Source organism: Sminthopsis crassicaudata, chromosome 1, assembly GCF_048593235.1.
Source record: "Sminthopsis crassicaudata isolate SCR6 chromosome 1, ASM4859323v1, whole genome shotgun sequence".
Classification (NCBI taxonomy): Eukaryota; Metazoa; Chordata; class Mammalia; order Dasyuromorphia; family Dasyuridae; genus Sminthopsis; species Sminthopsis crassicaudata.
Window position 1 is genome coordinate 175,717,689 of NC_133617.1, and position 17,849 is coordinate 175,735,537.

A 17,849-nucleotide genomic window follows, 5' to 3' on the forward strand; every position below is an offset into this window, starting at 1 on the left:
TTACAGTCATACACATCTCAGAACCATACCCACTGTGAACAGACAACCATGTAGTTTTGCTCCCTCCAATGACACTGGTCTCCTGATTGCTCCATGAGCAACACTCACTATCTCTCAATTTGGAGCATTTTTTCTGACCATCCCTATGCCTGGAATGCTTTCCCTTTTCTCCTCTACCTAGTGACTTCTGGCTTCCTTTAAGTCCCAATTATTATCTCATTTTTTAGCAGAACTATTTCCTAATCCCTCCTAATTTTAGTGCTTTCCCTCTATTAATTATTTCCTATTTAATCTACATAAAGCTTGCTTTGTATATATTTGTTTGTTATCTCTTCCATGAGATTGTAAGCTCCACATGGGCAGGAATTGTCTTTTGCCTCTTTTTGTATCCCTTAATGCTTAGCACGGGACCCGGAACATGGTGAGCCTTTAACAAATGTGTTTATCTATTTTAATTATATATTACATTATTTTATTATGTTTATATTATTTTTGATTAACATTTATAATAACATTTATTTCTATTTACTGCCTCCATAACCAGGCCATCTTCTTTACGCATAGATTTAGTCACATAATTCCTCTGTTCTCAGATCTTTACTGCCTGCTAAGTAAAATTAAAACTCCTCAACCTGGCTTGTAAGGATCTCCACTTAATAGAAATACCACTTTTCCAGATTTAGCCCATACCCCTCCCCTTTGTGCATTCTATGATCCGTAAAACTGGACTATTCTCTCTTCACCCTACTCAGTGCTCTGTATAGAGTAGGCATTTCATCAATATTTAGTGATTTGAATTGAATAGTTTCCCTAATAATCAGGCTTGATATTCATTGACAGATCAAGAATCAGAGATGAAGTTCTAGGGAAAGCCTGATTTATTTGTATTCAGCATTTGAGAACTTTCAATTAGCATCAATTGGTTTTTATTTTTTAGCTTGCGGTTTTGGCTCAGATAAAATCTAGTGCTATCTGGGCCCTTGATCATAACCTGACTTGAACTCTATGAGACAGTAAATCTTCTTCATCTCTTCAGGACTGGAGTCTCTAGTGAGCCCATCGCCTACACGAAGGCACTCCATTGCAGCTATTACCTGGGAGATGGGGCTATAACCTGAGGCCAATAAAGATCAATTTTTTCTACTCGGGTTACAAGAGAGTTAATGGATTGAGCAAATAAAGTAGAAAACCTCATCATTGTTTTATTGAGGAGGACTTAATTTCAATTACTCATGCAAAAATTACTTAACAGACACATAGTTCATCTTTGTAATTACCACTAATGTCAATGACAGACACATTTCAGTAAAATCAGGCAAGTCATTTTTTCCACATTGAGATATCCCAACATGAAATAGAACTGACAGAGGCGGTGATGTGGATTTAATCTCTTCCCCTGTCAAGAAAAAGCCCAAATGGCTATTATCAGATATGACCAATTCTATAATATCCTGTTTACATAGAGTCATTGTAAGAAACATTTTATCAATCTCCATGGTTCATCCCCCAACCTCTGTTATCTTTGAACAACCTTTTGAGATATTAATTAGCATATCTTTAGAGAGGTCTGGGACTTGGTTTGCCAGGTATTCCATTTGGCTTTTCTTTGATCCTTCCTTTTAGTTCCCACCTTTACTTCCCTGGTTTTCCTGAGAAACCCTAAGATTATATTTTCTCTATAAAAGATCTACTCATGATTTTCTTTGCTAAGTTCTTTTCAGGGCTAGGCCCACTATAAGGTATTCTCTTTCTCTCATAGTCCTTTCTCTTTAATGTTGCTTTTCTCCTTATTCTAGCTAATTCTGATTAGTCTGCTAAACTCCTCTATGGATCTAATCTGTTGGTCAATGGCTTACTCTTGCCTCATGGAATATTTTTCTCTTGGTTAATTATGAGTTGCCCAAGGAAACTTATCTTTTCCTTCCTAACTATATGCTCTCCCAACTCCATTTCATATTTGCCACTTCTGGTGCCTATTTTACCTCTTATTTTGTCTGTAACTTCTTGTCCTAAATAAAACTACCCTTTGGCAAAGAAAATGACTACTGCAAATTTGTCACGTTTATTTCAAACTAGGTATTACTACCCCAACCCCATCAGAGGCACAGGGAAAGAGAACAAAATACAGGGTGAATTAGAAAAAGCACATGCTGAAAGTTTTGGGGGATCAATCAATCAACAAGTACTTCTTAAGCAGTTAATATGTGCCAGGCACTGTGCTAAGCACACATGCAGGGAAAAAACAGATCAAACCAAAAAAAACCTCTAGTTCCTGCTCTCAAGGACCTTATATTCCAATAAGGAAGAGAGTATGTAGGAATTACACAAAGGAGATGGAGAATAATCTCAGACAAAAGGCACTTTTGGGAGACTTGAAATGAGTCTTGGAACAGAGAAATGAAGAAGTGGAGGTGAGGTGAAAGAGCATTTCAGGCACGGGGAGACAGTCAGAGGCAGGCCAGTGTAGTATTGAAGGGAGTCAAGTGAAGAAGACTGGAAGGAGAGGAAGGAGGAAGGTTACAAAGAGCCTTAAATGCCATATACAAGACTATTTTGATATTAGAAGTAATAGAATTATTGGAGCTCATATAGCAAGGAGGTTAAATGGACAAAGTAGTGCTTGGAAGCTGAGTGAGGATGGATTTGAATGAGAAGAGACTTAAAGTAGAGAGATAAATTAATTGCTAATCCAGGACCTTAATAGACCTGGTAAGGAGAGGTGGTAAAGTATTGGATTAGAATTGTGGTTATATGAATAGAAAGGAGGTGCATCCTAAGGGATGGAAACAATGTACACATACTAAAACTATTTTCTTGCATTTGGGCAGACAACATAAGTATGAGCATATCCATTATTTTTAAATCAAAAACTCTAATACTTTTTATAATACATTATTCATAGCATGCCTGTGAATTAATAGTAGCTGTCATTATTCTTGGTTTACAAAGAAAGGGGGGGAAATGACAGTTTATGATGTAGAGTTTTATGGTTTTACAATGCTTTGTACAGGTGTCCATAGGATAAAGAACAACTCAAGATCACTAAATCTACCAGATCACAGAGAACTCAAACATTCCCTTATGTTTCTGTGAATGTTATAGGAGTGTATGAGAATATGGAACTGGGTTCCTCACAGCTAGAGGACAGAGACTAAAGTGTTGTTGTTTTAATAAATATAAAGAGTTCTCTGTAAGCTGAAATTTATCAGAAATACTAGCTTTTAGTTGTGTTTCAGTGCTTTATAATCAAATCAGTCCTTATAATCAAAGGGAAAAATACATCAGCTAAATTATATTCTTTTACATGGAATAGTATCATAAAACATAAAGATGGATAATATGATCATGATGTATTATGCACTCATTATGTATTGGGAACAAGAGAAGGCAGGATAGACAGCTCACATCATTGAAAGATACACACACACACACACACACACACACACACACACACATACACACACACACAATATTACTGAAAGCAAAAGAAGGCTTATATGTCTTGGGAAGGTCCCCTGTAAAAGATATGGCAAAAAACATGATTAAATCATAGTCATATATTTAGAACTGAGAGAGACCTCAAAAGTTACTTTGCCCAACCACTTGATTTTTAGATATTGAATAAGACCCAAAAAAAGATCAAAAGTCTCTTCTTAGCTGACCTTGTTTAAATTTACTCTAGAAGAAAAAGGGTGATTTAAGGCTATATGCATGACTGGTTTTGATGCAAATTTATGCAGGAGTTGCTTTAATGCCAGATACTCATGCAATATAGGTATAGCTCTTTGGTGACCTTTTTTTTTTTTTTTAATTTTTTAAACAGCTTGAGGTAAATAACAATTTGAGATCTAGCATTGTAGAGAGATCTTTTTTTCGTATGTTCCTTATATTATTCATGTCACTGCCAAAAGAAATATATAGAAGGCTCATTTAGTGAAATTTGAATTGCATTTTCTTAAGGATAACTCTAAAATTCTATCCATGGACAAACGTTACACTTTTAATCAGATTTCTTTCACTGTAATACATTTAGGGAAAGACAAAAGTGCTTTTAAAAAACTTTAGGATGCTATGATGCTACAAATTCTTTCATGACCCCAAAAAGATCCAAAGAAAAAGATTTCTTTTCATAGTAGCAAAAAAAAAAAAAAAAAAAAAAAAAAAAAAAAAAAAAAAAAAAAGAGAGAGAAAAAGAAAAGCTGGAAACTAAGTGGTTGCTCACCTATTGGGAAGTGGCTAACCAAATTACATTATGTGAATATGAGGGAATAGGTAAAAGGCTGAAACTCTGAATAGGTGCACTGGAATCAGACAACTGAGCACTTATGGCTAATTACCTATTGGACAATATTCTATTAACATATCTTTAGAAAAATGGCCCTTCTCACTATTCCATGCTGGCTCGATCTTTTGGTGTATACAGATAATTATAGGAGGGATTAGAGGATGGAGTGAGACAAGCAAGACTCACTTTGCCCCAGGACCGGGAGAAGGGAGATTGGTGGAGAGCATGTGGCAGTTTTGTCCATCCCCTTCACTTCTCCCCCTAAAGACCAAGGACTTTTGCTTATCCTGAGGTCTCCAGGGAGCTAGCACAGACTTTACAGAATAGTATTGATCCATTGTTGTCCTTTATTGTCCAAGAGGACCAAAATGACATCACTATGTTAGGGTCAAGTTACAGTGCATCCAACTGTAGCTGATTAGAGCTCAGAATACTCTGCTACAGACCAGACACAAATAGTTCCTATAAACATTTGGGGTGGCTTCTCTATTTTGCATATCTCACTTTTCTTCTGAGTTAATTCAATTTTGCTTTGCTCATAGAATATAGTACTTTCTCTAAGGAGAGTACATTATGCTGGGAGGTCCTGTACCAGTGTCTTCCATATAATACAATCCTAAAATTCTAAGACATGATAAAATAGATAATTTTAAGAGAAATCAAGAAAACTTTTATGAACTGGCACAGAGCAATATGAGCAGAGCTAAAAGAAAAAAATTGTACAATAGCAAAAACAAAAGAAAACCAGGTTTGAAGATTTAAGAAACCGGAACAATTCAGTGACATACCATGATTCAAGAGAGCTGAAAATGCAGCCTGCTACTCCCCACCTCCTGATAGAGATGGCAGACTTGGGATGAAGAGTGAGACATATGTTTTTGGACATGATCAACGTGGGAATTTCTTTTGCTTGACTCTGAATATTTGTTATGAGGTCTTTTTCTTTGTTATTGTTCATTGCAGAAGAGGATATAGGAGAGAAAATAAGCTTGCTAATTGGAAAAAAATAATAACATAAAAGTTATCTTTCAAGTATTAGTGGCTGATTGAGTTTCTATTATCAGATAGAATTTCAGAATGTACTCCTCATGCAAAACTCTGTGCTACTAATTTCTTATCTTTTTACCAGAAAATTTAGCCAGTTAAATGATTTTTTCCCCTTACAGTTGCAGACTGATTCAGTGTCAGCCACAAAGTCGATGTTGAGTTATTAACTGGGTAGGTAGCTCTGGGTTATACTGAAAGTGTCTGGAGAAACAGGGACTGTTTGGAGACTCCTTCTTAAAGCTATCACCATTAGGATGACCCAAAAGTTTTCCAGATTAATCCAGACTTCAGCTGGCTAAATAACAATCTGTATACTTAGGAAGAATAGTTAACCCAACTCTCAGGGGTTCTCAAAGGAAGTCCAAACACTTCCTAAAAACATGTTCTCAACTTTATTCCAAAGGCCTTGATTCAAAACAGACCAGCCTCTGACAAGTGATAAGTAACCTTGAAACAATTATCATGTATATAGCATCATAAGAAAGCAGAGGCAATTGTATAGTGGGAGAAGCATTGGAATTAGAGGGGAAAAACCTGTTCAAATTTAGCTTTGCAAACTATCCATAAGACCTCAGGTAGGTCTTTTTGCTTTTGGGAATCTGTTTCCCCATATATTAGATGAGGGGGACAGGCTCTTTACAGATACTTGCAGATCTAAATTTAAGGATCACTTGATTCATGCTGATCTTCCTATTGGTCATTGCTGACACAGATACTTCCCATTCCTTGTTCTCTACCCACAAAATGAAAATCAAATAGCCCTGGGCCAGACAGGTAACCCACTCACCAAGTGCCTCTGGAAAAGAATTCTATCTCCCCAAGTGCAGATGGCAAGTTATGGTGGGGGAAGAGCGTGCAATATAAAAGAAAGGAAAACAGCTGGGATTACATTCTTCTTTTATGTCTTTATTTGCCACTTTGAGTTTCTTTATCCCATAATGCAAACATGTAGAACAGCCGGAAACCATGTTTTATGCATCACATACCAGGTGGCTGAGTGAGGAAAACAATGTTCCCCAGAACAGTGCTAACAGAGCCTCTCCTAGGTGAAAAGCAAGAGACAAAATAGGAAAGAAAGGCTTCCTCACGGAGCACTCTGGTTGCTAAAACATGAGGATCACAGAGCATAGACTCAAAACACCAAAAATGGCCACATTCATTGTTCTTTTTTGCTACCAAAAGAAAAAAAAGTTCCTCTTTCTATAACTTAAATGCTATTTTTTCCTATCTACATCATATATAAAATATAGACTCTGTTTACTTTATAACACACATCTTTTTGATAAATAGCTCTTTAAAATATCTACTGTACATATGTTCATGCGTTGACATTTTTCATATATATATATATGTATCAGTTTGTATTTGTACATATATGTAAAACACAATAAATACATACTCCACAATGATACAGCAACAAAATGAATGTGAAGTTTGTTGGTAAGGAAAGAAATGAAAACAAAAAGAAAGGCAGTACTGGAAAAGCACCAGGCAGCATTCAGGAATGAGAAACTGCAAGGAGCTAAGTCCTTCCCCAGGACAAGGCACCGGGCATGTTAATGATATAGATGGGAAGAAAAAAGGGGATGAGTTAAGAGGCTGGTGGGGTCACTTGCTCTCATTTAATTCATGGGGGACTAGCCTCCAGATCAAAATCACTCATCCTGTTCAGTAGACCAAACCTGGAGTTAAAGGCAGCTGTGGAGCAAGGCTAAGGATTGAGGGCTGCTGACATTTGCAGCTTAGCTCTATGGTTGGGCTGGAAGGGTTGAGGAAAGGAAGAGGAAAGATGGTCATCCAGAGAGATTGGTGGAAGAGTGGACTGAGAAGGGCAGTTGAGTCAAACCCCCAAACTTCTGGATGCAATTGTTTTTTAGATTGTCTATATTTGCTCAACCTTTTTGATTACTTAACCAACACTCCCAATACCACCTTATCCTCCACTTTAAGTTACTGCTTACATTGTGTTCTTATTACCCTTTATTCAGAAGTCAGGAGATGGGGGGGGGAAAGGAGGGAGGAAAAGGAAAATACAACCGACATAGGAATTTCCAGAATGTATCATCTTAAAACTTCAGGAGACCTGAAATGGAAAGCTAATCCATTTGGGAAAGACCAGAACTCCTTAATTTTTACATCCTCAGTCCAATGGACTTAAATATTTAGTCATAAAACTAATCTAATTTCAGAGCTCTCTCCCCTTCATCATCCTCATTTCTTTTTTAAATAAAGGACACTGCTCCTACTAATATTATGGCAGCAACATCCTCCTTGATAGGTTACAAAGGCAATGGCCAACTCACCCATCTATCAGTAATGAAAGGCCAAGATGGCAAAAATCATTCATTCTCCCTGGGTCTTCTGCACCTTTCTGGGTGTGCAAGGAACAAAAAAGCTCCTATGGAATACTTTATTTCACTGTTCCTCAAAAAAAAAAAAAGTATAAAAAAATAAAGTATAAAAGAAACATGACATTTTGAGTTATAGACTTTTCGAAAAGGGAAGGAGGATTACCCTAGTAAGAAAGACATCCAATGTAGAACTATAGAATTCAAGAGCTCCAATACTTTTATTTTACATATCAGGAAGCAGGCCCAGAGAAGTGAGTTCCACACATTCAATAAATGGCAAGGCTGGGTCTCAAACCTTAGTTTCCCAATTCTAAACCAAGCGTGAATTCCAGTGAACCCACTGTCTGGGTCTTCAATCTCATAGCTTTGAAACTTAAAGGAAAAAAATTATGTGTAGCTATGTATATCCTTATTCAATGACAGGAGGAAAAAAAAATGGAAGCATGATCATTAGCAAGAATTCCTGGTATAAATGAAGAGTCAGTTTGGTACAGTGGAAAAGCAATAGTTTTGCAGTCCAAAGTCCTGTTCAAACTCTATCTGGGTGATTCATTTTCTCAAGGCTCAGTTTCCTTACTTATAAATTAAAGAGTTCAATAACCGGCTTCTTAGGTTCCTTTCAGCTCAAAACCTATAATTATAGGGTATTATTTATGTAAGAAAATGTTTTATGTGAAACAGAATCACATAGTGAAAGAGATAGGATAGATACATCTTTTTTTATCCTGCTCACTGCAAACAGGTTTACAGTTTACCTTCTTCCTAGGTGGTCACACCACCACCTTCCTTAATCTTTTTGTCCCATGTCTATTAAAAACCACTGACATGATCACAGAAGCAACAATAGACCTCAGAACTTTGGCCTGGAAGTTAATGTTGAGTTCATGTCAGTCCTGATACAATAAGTTTTATAACCTGGGCAAATTTATTTGCTACCTCAGTTTTTTTCATCTGTAACATGAGAGGGTTAAACTCAATGAACTTAAAGATCCCTTCCAGTTCTAACTGTCTATGATCTTACGTTGTGAAAGTTCTCACTTGGTTTAAGCCCTGCTGAACATCAGCCTAGAACATAGCTGCTAGCTAGAACCTTTATGCAACAATTTTTTGATAAGATCCAAAGTAAGGCAAACAATAAACTCAGACCAAGGCTCTCCAGGGCTCAAGCTCTAGATGCATATACAAATAAATATAAAAAACTCCACTTACTGAAACAAGATCTTTTTTTTCTATTTATACTTAGACCAGAGTAAGCCAGATAAAGAATTCAATAAGTCAATCACAAGTCTTTCAAAAATGCTTAGCTTTGTGGTTTCTTTTATCACCTCCAATAAAAATTTACTCAGAAAGCAAGATTTAAAGGGAGTGACATTTTCTTTCTGAAAGGGGAAAATTAACTTCTTTTTGCAGTTCAATAATTTTCTGACCCAATGTTAAGTGTTATATCCTACAAAACAGGAGGATGAGTGTCATTGCTTAGTACAGAGATGCCTTAATCACTCAGCTATGAGCAAGCAGAAAAATATTCTCAAGTTATTAGAGGAAGAGAGTGATCCTTGTTCCAATAAAAAAAAATTAAAATAAAAAAAGCCAAGGATGAAAGTACTACATTCCTGAGAGGAATCATAATACAGTGGAAAGAGCAAGACATCAGGGACCTCAGACCCAAATGTGGGCATTGAACAAATCATTTAACCTCAGTTTCCACATCTGTCAAAAGAAAGGGTTATTCTGGTTGGCTTCCTAAATCTTTCTCAGTTCTGGGTTGATGGTGCTACATCTTCCTTCTTCACTATTAGCAACATTCCAAAAGACCCAGCATATCAAACAGAAGGTTTATTTCCAGAAGAGTGGAGAAATGAACTTAGCTGAGCAATTGGAGAAGAGTAATTACTGAAAGGCATAAAAAGGTCCATTAAGTGCAAGAGAGGTCAGACTGACCTTATTGCCTTTTTTGGTTATTCAACTAATAGTTCAGTGGAAAATGATAGGCTAAAATAATTTGTCTTCCTGGCTGTTTGACCCTGAGCAAGTCATTTAACCCCAATTGTCTCTAGGAAAAAAAAAACTATCTATTATCTAGAGTTTATATAGTTTATATAAGTTTTGCATTGTTCTTTATATCTCTAATCTCCTTGGGTCAAGCAAGGTATTTGGCAAAGCTTCTTGTGATATCCTTGACAGAAGATAAAAAGATCTTGGCTGAGAATAAACTATCTGGCTACCTAGGTGAAGGCTACACCCACAAAATGATGGTTGACAGATCACAGAAGTCACTTTTCAGTAGCATTCCATTGTTCTGTCCTTGACCCTATTCCATTCAATATATATATATATATATATATATATATATATATATATATTTTTTTTTTTTTTTGTATCAGTGTCCTGAATGAGAGCCCAAATGTTGTAATTTTTATGTGGCATTAAGTTAAAGGGAATAGAAAATACATTAAATCCAAAAAGATTCTGACAAGCTTGAGCAATGGGTTAAATCAATTAACAAAACATTTTGTAGTGATAAATGAATGTAAAATCCTAATTTGGGTTCAAAAATTCATATGCATGAGTATATAAGATGGTTAGACAACAGCTCATATGGGAAGAGATGTAGGTGTTTTCATTTACCACAAACTCAATATGAATGTGACATAACCAAAAGAATTAATGCAATCTAGTGAGATCTTATCTGGATTTTTGTTTTTTATAAGTATTATATTTTAGGAATGACATTGACAGCCTAAACCACACCCACAATGGTGAAAGGACTCAAAATCATGCCTTAGAAAGGCTTGGTTGAAGTAACTGGGAATGATTTACCTGAAGAAAAAGTGGGGGAAGAGAAGGTATGGACCACAGAACTGCAAGTAATGGGCAGAGAGTATAAAGAAAAAGTTCAATCCAATTCAATCCAAGGGAAGAACTTCTATTATTTAGAGTCATCTAAAAATGAAATTGGCTAGATTAGGAGGTAATGAATTCGCCACTTCTGAATGTCTTCAAGTAGAGGCTGAATAACCACTTTTTGTAGAAGGAATTTGAGTTTGAGTATGGTTTGGATTAAATAATCTGAGAAGTTCCTTCTAATTGGCATTCTATGAGTTTTAAGAGTCATTGAGGAGGCTCCCTAAGGGGAATTTATCTTGAGTTTGGAGCTAGCAGGACTAGTCCAGTTCTGTCAGTCATGGCATTCTACATCCAGCCTATAAATGCACAAGTGCTTTATGAAGTCATCTTCACAGTCTTAGTCAATGGCGACATAATCCTGTTTCCTCCCATAAAATAATTGGAGATGCTCCTAATGATCAGGGGCACAAGTTATCATGGATCATATCAGCAGAATAATAGGGAGCAGAGTTTTAAGCAAAATGAAAGGGCAACCTCCGTCCTCTGGTATCACTGCAAGTAGCCAGAAAAGGAGTCAGCAATTGCTGAAGCTGTCTAGATTTAGTATTTGTTCTAGCAGTCTTTGTGGTTTTAGCCCCAGCCTGCCATAGAATTTAGAGATATGGAAAAAGACCTCACCCTGCTTCTTTGTAAGAGGTTCAAATCCATGATGTGGAACTTTATAACATTAGTTTTTTTTCTTCTTATATATATATTGATCTGTTTTACTGATTTTTTTTTCTCTTCCTCCTTTCCTTTAATTTAAAAAAAAATCATCATTATAAGGGATAGATCTCTGGGAAAAGGAAGAGTGCTCTAGGCACTAGAAGTCTAGGCAATGTAAAAATAAAAGATATCCAACCAAATCTTATTTTAAGAAAAAATATTGTTTATTTCCTCTCCATCTATAAAAACTCTAAATTCATTGACACTGGGGCAGAAGTTAAGATTCAAGAATTGAGTAATGTTGGATTTTTCTGTATTTTTCTCAACTAGGGAATACAGATTTCTTCCATGTCCCATCTTTAAAGAGGACACTCACAGGCTACCAAAAGGAACCCTGGATATTTCTATCAGAAAAGTCTTTGAAAAAATCTCCCTACTCTTATGGTGAGTTAGTAAAGATTTTCCAAATTTCAGCATGTGAGTTGGAACTTTAAAACAAAGAGAATAGGCAATTTTACCTTTCCTGCTCTCTCTCTTCCTGCTTACAAGCATCTCTTTTCAAACATACTACGTTTTAAGCACTTTTTCACTCAGGACCCATAAAATCTATTTACCCAAAAGTAGCATCCCACCTAGCCTAGAAACCTAGGAAAAGAAGGATGGTAAGTCCTCCTGCATGTGAATTCCTTCCTGAAGAAGTCTAAGGTGATTCCGAGAAGATGAATAAATCCCATCAAATTTTCCATTTTGAATCTACTGTAGCAAGAGGCTGGAACTCCTTATGTAACGGCTTTAAGTCAGTGACCAAAATGTATAGGATGTTACAGTTATAAAGGATTAATTGTTTCAACCTTGATGATTCTTAAACTTAATCCTTTACAGGATACAGCAGAATATTTCCAACAGGATTTTAATTTATGTTTAAAAATTAAATATACTATAGTAGCCCAGGGGCCTATAATATATTTCACTGGTGGGGAGGGAAGGGAGAGAAAAGAAGCTAAAGATGCCATTTTAGATATGCACATGCTCAGTGTCAGATGCCTTCTAGAGGTTTCTTCTAATTTTATTTCCAGTCAACTGAAAAATAACTCACAGTCCTTGCTATCTCCACTGAAGTCAGCTTTCTTCCCTCAGCATGGGTCAGTGACAGATCAAGCAACAAATTAACAGTGACTTTCTATCTTCAATCCAAAGAATTGCTAAATCATAGATTTAGATCTAGAAGGGACCGTAGAGACAATCTTGTCCAATCCTCTCCTTAACAGAGTAGGAAACTGAGGCAAAGAGATGCTAAGTGATTTGTCCAAGATAGGGTACTTTTCTACAGTTAATCATGTTTCAGAGGGATCCAAATGCCCTCAAATCAAGGAAATTTATGTCCTTTGATTTCATTTTAAAAGGTCTAACTAAAATTCACCAAGAGACTGACCTAAATTTTGGGATCAGAGGCAAGTCAGATGATCCTTATATTTTTCTAAGGATGCAAAGAAGAAAGGATTCTTTTTAGAGAGATATGGGGGACTAAATCAGCTCTTTTCCTTTCAACCTATAGGAAAAAAAATCTGAGCAACTGTTCTGGGATGTTTTTTCTTCAGCTAAATGAATAGAAAAGGGTTTAATACAGTTTAAGGTAATTCCAAAAGTACTGTGAGCTTTAAATTCATTCTGGGCTGTTATACCTATTATATCAAGTCACCTACTTTTCTCCACTCTATACCAAGCACTGATGGGACTATTAGCCAAGGATACATGGACTTCATTAGCTTTTTAATATTGTATACACCTGAGGTTTGGGTTGTGCAATCACATTGGCAAACAAAATCATATTAGAGTAACCTATGGTCTCTCTTATATCCATAAATTTTAATTCAATCTCATTAAAATTTAATAAGTGTTATAGTGAGATTTCAGTATGGTTAGTCAAACTTTTGATTGATTTAGCCCTGTCTCCTAACCCAATTTTGTAAGAAAAAAATTTCAAAGAGAGCTTTTTCTGCTTCTTATCAAGCTCATCAAGTTACTTATCAAAGCAATAGGGAAAAAATTGATGTAAGCTAATTTTTGGAAAGACCCTCACCAATAATCTCCAAGAGGAGGAAGGAATAGAGGCAGCCAGTGAGTGAAAGAGGGACTGTGTTACCCAGAAAAACTATACCTTTCCCACACACACTTTCTGTTCATCTTTTTCCTCTAAGAAAATGGATATATATATATATGATGTGAGATTGCAGAACCGCATGGTGCCAGAATTGGGTATTGGGAAGGTCATTCATACCAGCAGCAAACAGAGCTAGCCATTGAATGCAGCCTGATCTAATAGCACCATGTGGCTGGGGAAGAAAGTTAGGATAAATGTATGTGTGTGTGTGTGTGTATTGGGGGGGGGGGTACAGAGCCACATGTGGAGAAGTGATGCAGAGAGAGGAGGCAAGGAAAGTTTAAAAAAAAAAAAAAAAAAGGCCCTCTACCTTTCACAGTAAATGCAAAAAAGGCAGATAAATCACATAGGAATTTCCACCTTGAATTCAGCCAGCTAGCACTACTGGTGCTGACAAGACAAGTGCAGCCCAGAGGATTCTGAATCCTCATATGGTTATTTCATGTCCATAAAGAATCCTGTTTGGGGTACATTTCCCACAAAGCCTTAAGGTTTTTTTTTTTTTCAGCAAAGAAGGATCTTCATTTTCTCCCCCCCCCCCAAAAGCATTCAGCTGAACTCTTCTTCTATCTCCCCAATGCCACTGTCCCTCTGCCATCCCCAAATTTCCTGTGGCCATTGCTGTCCCTAACCCATGCTAGCAATACAGAGACATCCTGCTCCTGCGCATGGCTTCACTAATCAGGTAGGCGGGGCTCAGCTCTGGCTCTTCAGTCATGATGGTGATGTTCTGCCACTCCCCCGTCTGGCTGGACCGCTTGATGGTATCTACCACACAGAGGGCATAGAGGCAGTCATCAAAAGTGGCAGCCATGGTGAGGGGCCGCCCATCCCAGGTCCGCCGGTCCTCCTGGTCCTGGAAGGCCTGCCGTACCGCCTGCATCATCTTGATGGTCCCCCGTAAGTACGGTGAGGGGATGTCACTAAAGGCTTTCTCCGGGAGCAGGGAGTTGCTAACGGGAGTAGCATCCTGCAGCAGGAGCTCCTGCTGCGGGGCACTGTTCCGCTGGCCATAGAGATCTGTGCCAGCGGCCATCAGCCGCCCAGCAGAACCCACCACAATTATATCCTGCTTGAATTCCCCTGGCACATTAAAATTGAGGGTTACAGTACAGCACACACCACCCTCCAGCACCATCTGGAAGGTACAGAAGTCATCGCTGGTGATCTGGCGGATGCCCTTGATGTGGTCCGTCTGCTTCACAAAGGTCTTGAGCAGCCCATGTACTTTCACTGCCTTTTGGCTGGTGAGGAAGGTCAGCAGATCGATGATGTAAGTGCCCACGGAGTGCAAGCCCCCACCTCCCATCAGGTCATCACAGCTCCAATTATACTTCTTGCCCAGGAGGCTCCCGCTGTGTACCTGTACCTCACATACCAACAGCTCCCCCACATAGCCTTCTTGGATGAGTTGCTTCATGCGCACAAAGGCAGGCAGGAAGCGCAGGACGTTGCCCATGATACTCATGAGTTTGGGGTAGTAGTGGGCAGCCGACATCATTCGGAAAGCATCGAGGGGGGTAGCTGTTCTGTCACAGATGACATTCTTCCCAATACCTTTAAGGAAGAAAAGAGAATGTAAGAGCTAATATGTGTATTAGGAGGTGAGAAGTACTATTAGCAGTTACCCCAAAAGTTATTGTTGAGCTTGGGAAAAGAATGACTCAGGTGACTTTAAAAAATGATTTTAGGGACAGATCTGAAGAAGATATTTTTTTTAAAAGACTTCATCTTTTCTTCAATTGTTTGACAATTCTAGTTAATGCTTATCAATAGTTATCTGCTATCCTTTTGAAGTTCTTTGTAGCTGGTGAGGGATCACATTCTATAGATCAGAATATCAGGGGCCATCACTGTTAACACTCTCCTCATCTCCTTAAATATAAATGGGAGGACACTCCAAGAAATATTTTTGACTAATGATGAGAAATCAACTTTTCCCAAGTTTGGAAACTTCCTCCATTCATAGAATACAATGCCTCTTTTTTTTTTAAAATTAAAAAATATTGCTAAAAAAATTAATCATCACCTTCAACAAATCATAATCTTTTTGCTAGTAGAGGATCTTGCCTCAATATTGATAACTGCTGACTGATCAGGGTAGTGGCCCAGCTTTCAGTCTATCTCAGCTTCCCTCTCTCTCCCCACCCCACTTATTAGCACAACACCTCTTTAACTCTGTAAGTAAATTTTGGAGAGCAGCATGAGGCTGATTAAATGATTTGGTAGTGGTAACAGATTTAGTAAGTGTCAGAAATGGAATTCAATTATAACTCTTATATTTACCAAGCTGGAGTTCCTGTGTGTCCTTGAGAGTCAAAATAGGTGCTAGTCAGTCCATACTAGACTGAGAAATTGTGTGTGTAGCTGGGACCCTTATAGATAATCAGATCATTCTACCTTCATAACCTAGCAGTCCTCAAGGGAAAAGAATGGTCCTTTTGCCTCAGCCTTGCTCCTCCCCTTTGGAAGGGGTTTTGTCCTTTTCCCATCTCTACTGCACCTTTTTCCCCTCTCATGCCATGTTCCTTTAGGTTGAGATTTGTGTTTCTTCCTCCTTCCTTTGTTCTACTTTATAAACATACTAACCTCTATATAGACTATGAACTCTTTGAATTCCATATGCATGTTCATTTCTCTTATAATAAACCTAGTTTTCACATTAGTTTCATGAAGTTGTGATTACCTATTAACAGCCCAGAGAGGGAAAAGAAATAGCAAAACTGGCTCTTTGTGGAAAAAACAAAAATAAAAACACATATACACACTTACATACTCCAACAAGGATATGGACCTGATGTGATATTCCTTTGAGTTGTAATTAAGAATACACTAGCTCTCTTCTTCACTACACAGATAGATGATGAACATTGGTAACTACTCTTTAAGATTGACGGGATAAGGGAGTGTGAGATTGAATTCTCTTGTGGAGCTACTCTGGTTAAAAAATTGACCTAGTATGATGTGAAGGCAGAGCATCCCTTCTTATGTCCAGAAGGTTTCAAGTGAGAGTCATTTCTGATTTACGATTCTGGCTAAGGAGCTGTAATACTAAAGAATTCAGTAATAAGTAAAACTATATTTTCCTCCTTTGTGTCAAATCTAAGGACAGAGTCTATGAATTCTCACCACAGAAGAAGCTTAGAAAAGCAGGTTGAGAACAAGCCCAAGAGATCCAATCACAAATCTGCTCTTTTCCAGATGTGTCAGTTCTACAGCAAAGGCAGACCTTTGGAGATCTGATTTTATATCCTCTTATGACAAATGTTGCTTCCTCCTTCTAAGACCAAAGATCAAAAAGCTTCTTAAACATCAAAAAACTTCTATAGTGCTGCATAGAATTAAGTGAAAGAATCTGAAACATATGGATTGCATTTATTTTCCTGCAAACAAACATGAGTACAAAATGAAGAAGGGAAAAAAGATTGAGTTCTTTGGAAAAAGTGTTTTGTGTTTTGCCAAACCTCAAATTTTCCCAAAGCAGCTCAAGATGTTAAGGGAAAAAAAAAAACAAAAAAAAACGTTTAGCTCTATCTACTCCAACAAGTGGGTCCTTTTTGGTTGTTCTGTCTCTGTGATTAAAACAAACAAATAAAAAACCCAGCACTCATTTTCTGGCCCTTGCAATTCTTGATAGCAAAGAGAATAAAACTGATAATGTACTCCCAATTCAACTCAGCAACTCATTCAATTGATCCCTCTTTTACCCCCTCCCGAGTACTAAGATATTAGCGTTGAATATTATTTGTACTAATGTGAATGTTGGTTTTCTCAAGTGCTCACTTATTTAGATTTAGAATGTTTGTCATATTATATATATATATATATAAAACCTAAGTTCTTAGACTATTAAAGTCTATCCATTAACCTGAGGGGAAGGACGAGGTTGCAGGAAGGACCTTTGGAGACTCCAGATTAAGAACATCTACTATAGGGCAAGAATAACCAATGGATAGAGCTGAAAGCTTTCTCTAGATGATCTCCACGCTGGTTGTTTTTGGTGTAGCTCTTTCCTCATGCTTTCAAGGATTCAATAGGTAAGAGAATGTTGGTTAAGTAGCTCTTTCCCCATCAGTTTCCTCATCATTCCCAGGACCCTTCCACCATTTGCTATTTCATTGTCCACTAGTCAATGACTATGAGATTTGAGGGAAAGCCCAAATCTATGCAGGGAGAGAGATCCCAAGGGTATCTACAAAAGGTCTCCTCTCATTATACTGTCTAGAAAAGGATAAATAGTAGCAGCTTTTCAAATGGACTTACTGTCTATTAATTCAAGAATTATCACTAGTGACCCACAGTATTGCTACCAATACACCATTTGAGAATTGTAGCAGTTCCTTAAAAGAATCAGTGTGTGATCAAAGCCTTTCTTTTCTACTGGAACATTTCCAATTACACATTTTCTCATCTAATCGATGGTGGAAATCTGCAAAGTCACTACTACATCCCC

The 17,849-nt window shown here is 37.5% G+C and overlaps 1 protein-coding gene across 1 annotated transcript in view; it reads right to left on the minus strand.

Moving 5' to 3' along the window:
* Positions 1 to 6,217: 6,217 nt before the first annotated feature.
* GFOD1 (Gfo/Idh/MocA-like oxidoreductase domain containing 1) overlaps positions 6,218 to 17,849 on the minus strand; it is a 141,812-nt gene continuing 130,180 nt past the window's right edge. Inside the window, exon 2 of the mRNA XM_074271943.1 lies at positions 6,218 to 14,953. Within this exon, the coding sequence (XP_074128044.1) occupies positions 14,034 to 14,953 (920 nt within the window). The 3' untranslated portion in view covers positions 6,218 to 14,033. The remainder of the gene's footprint in view (positions 14,954 to 17,849) is intronic.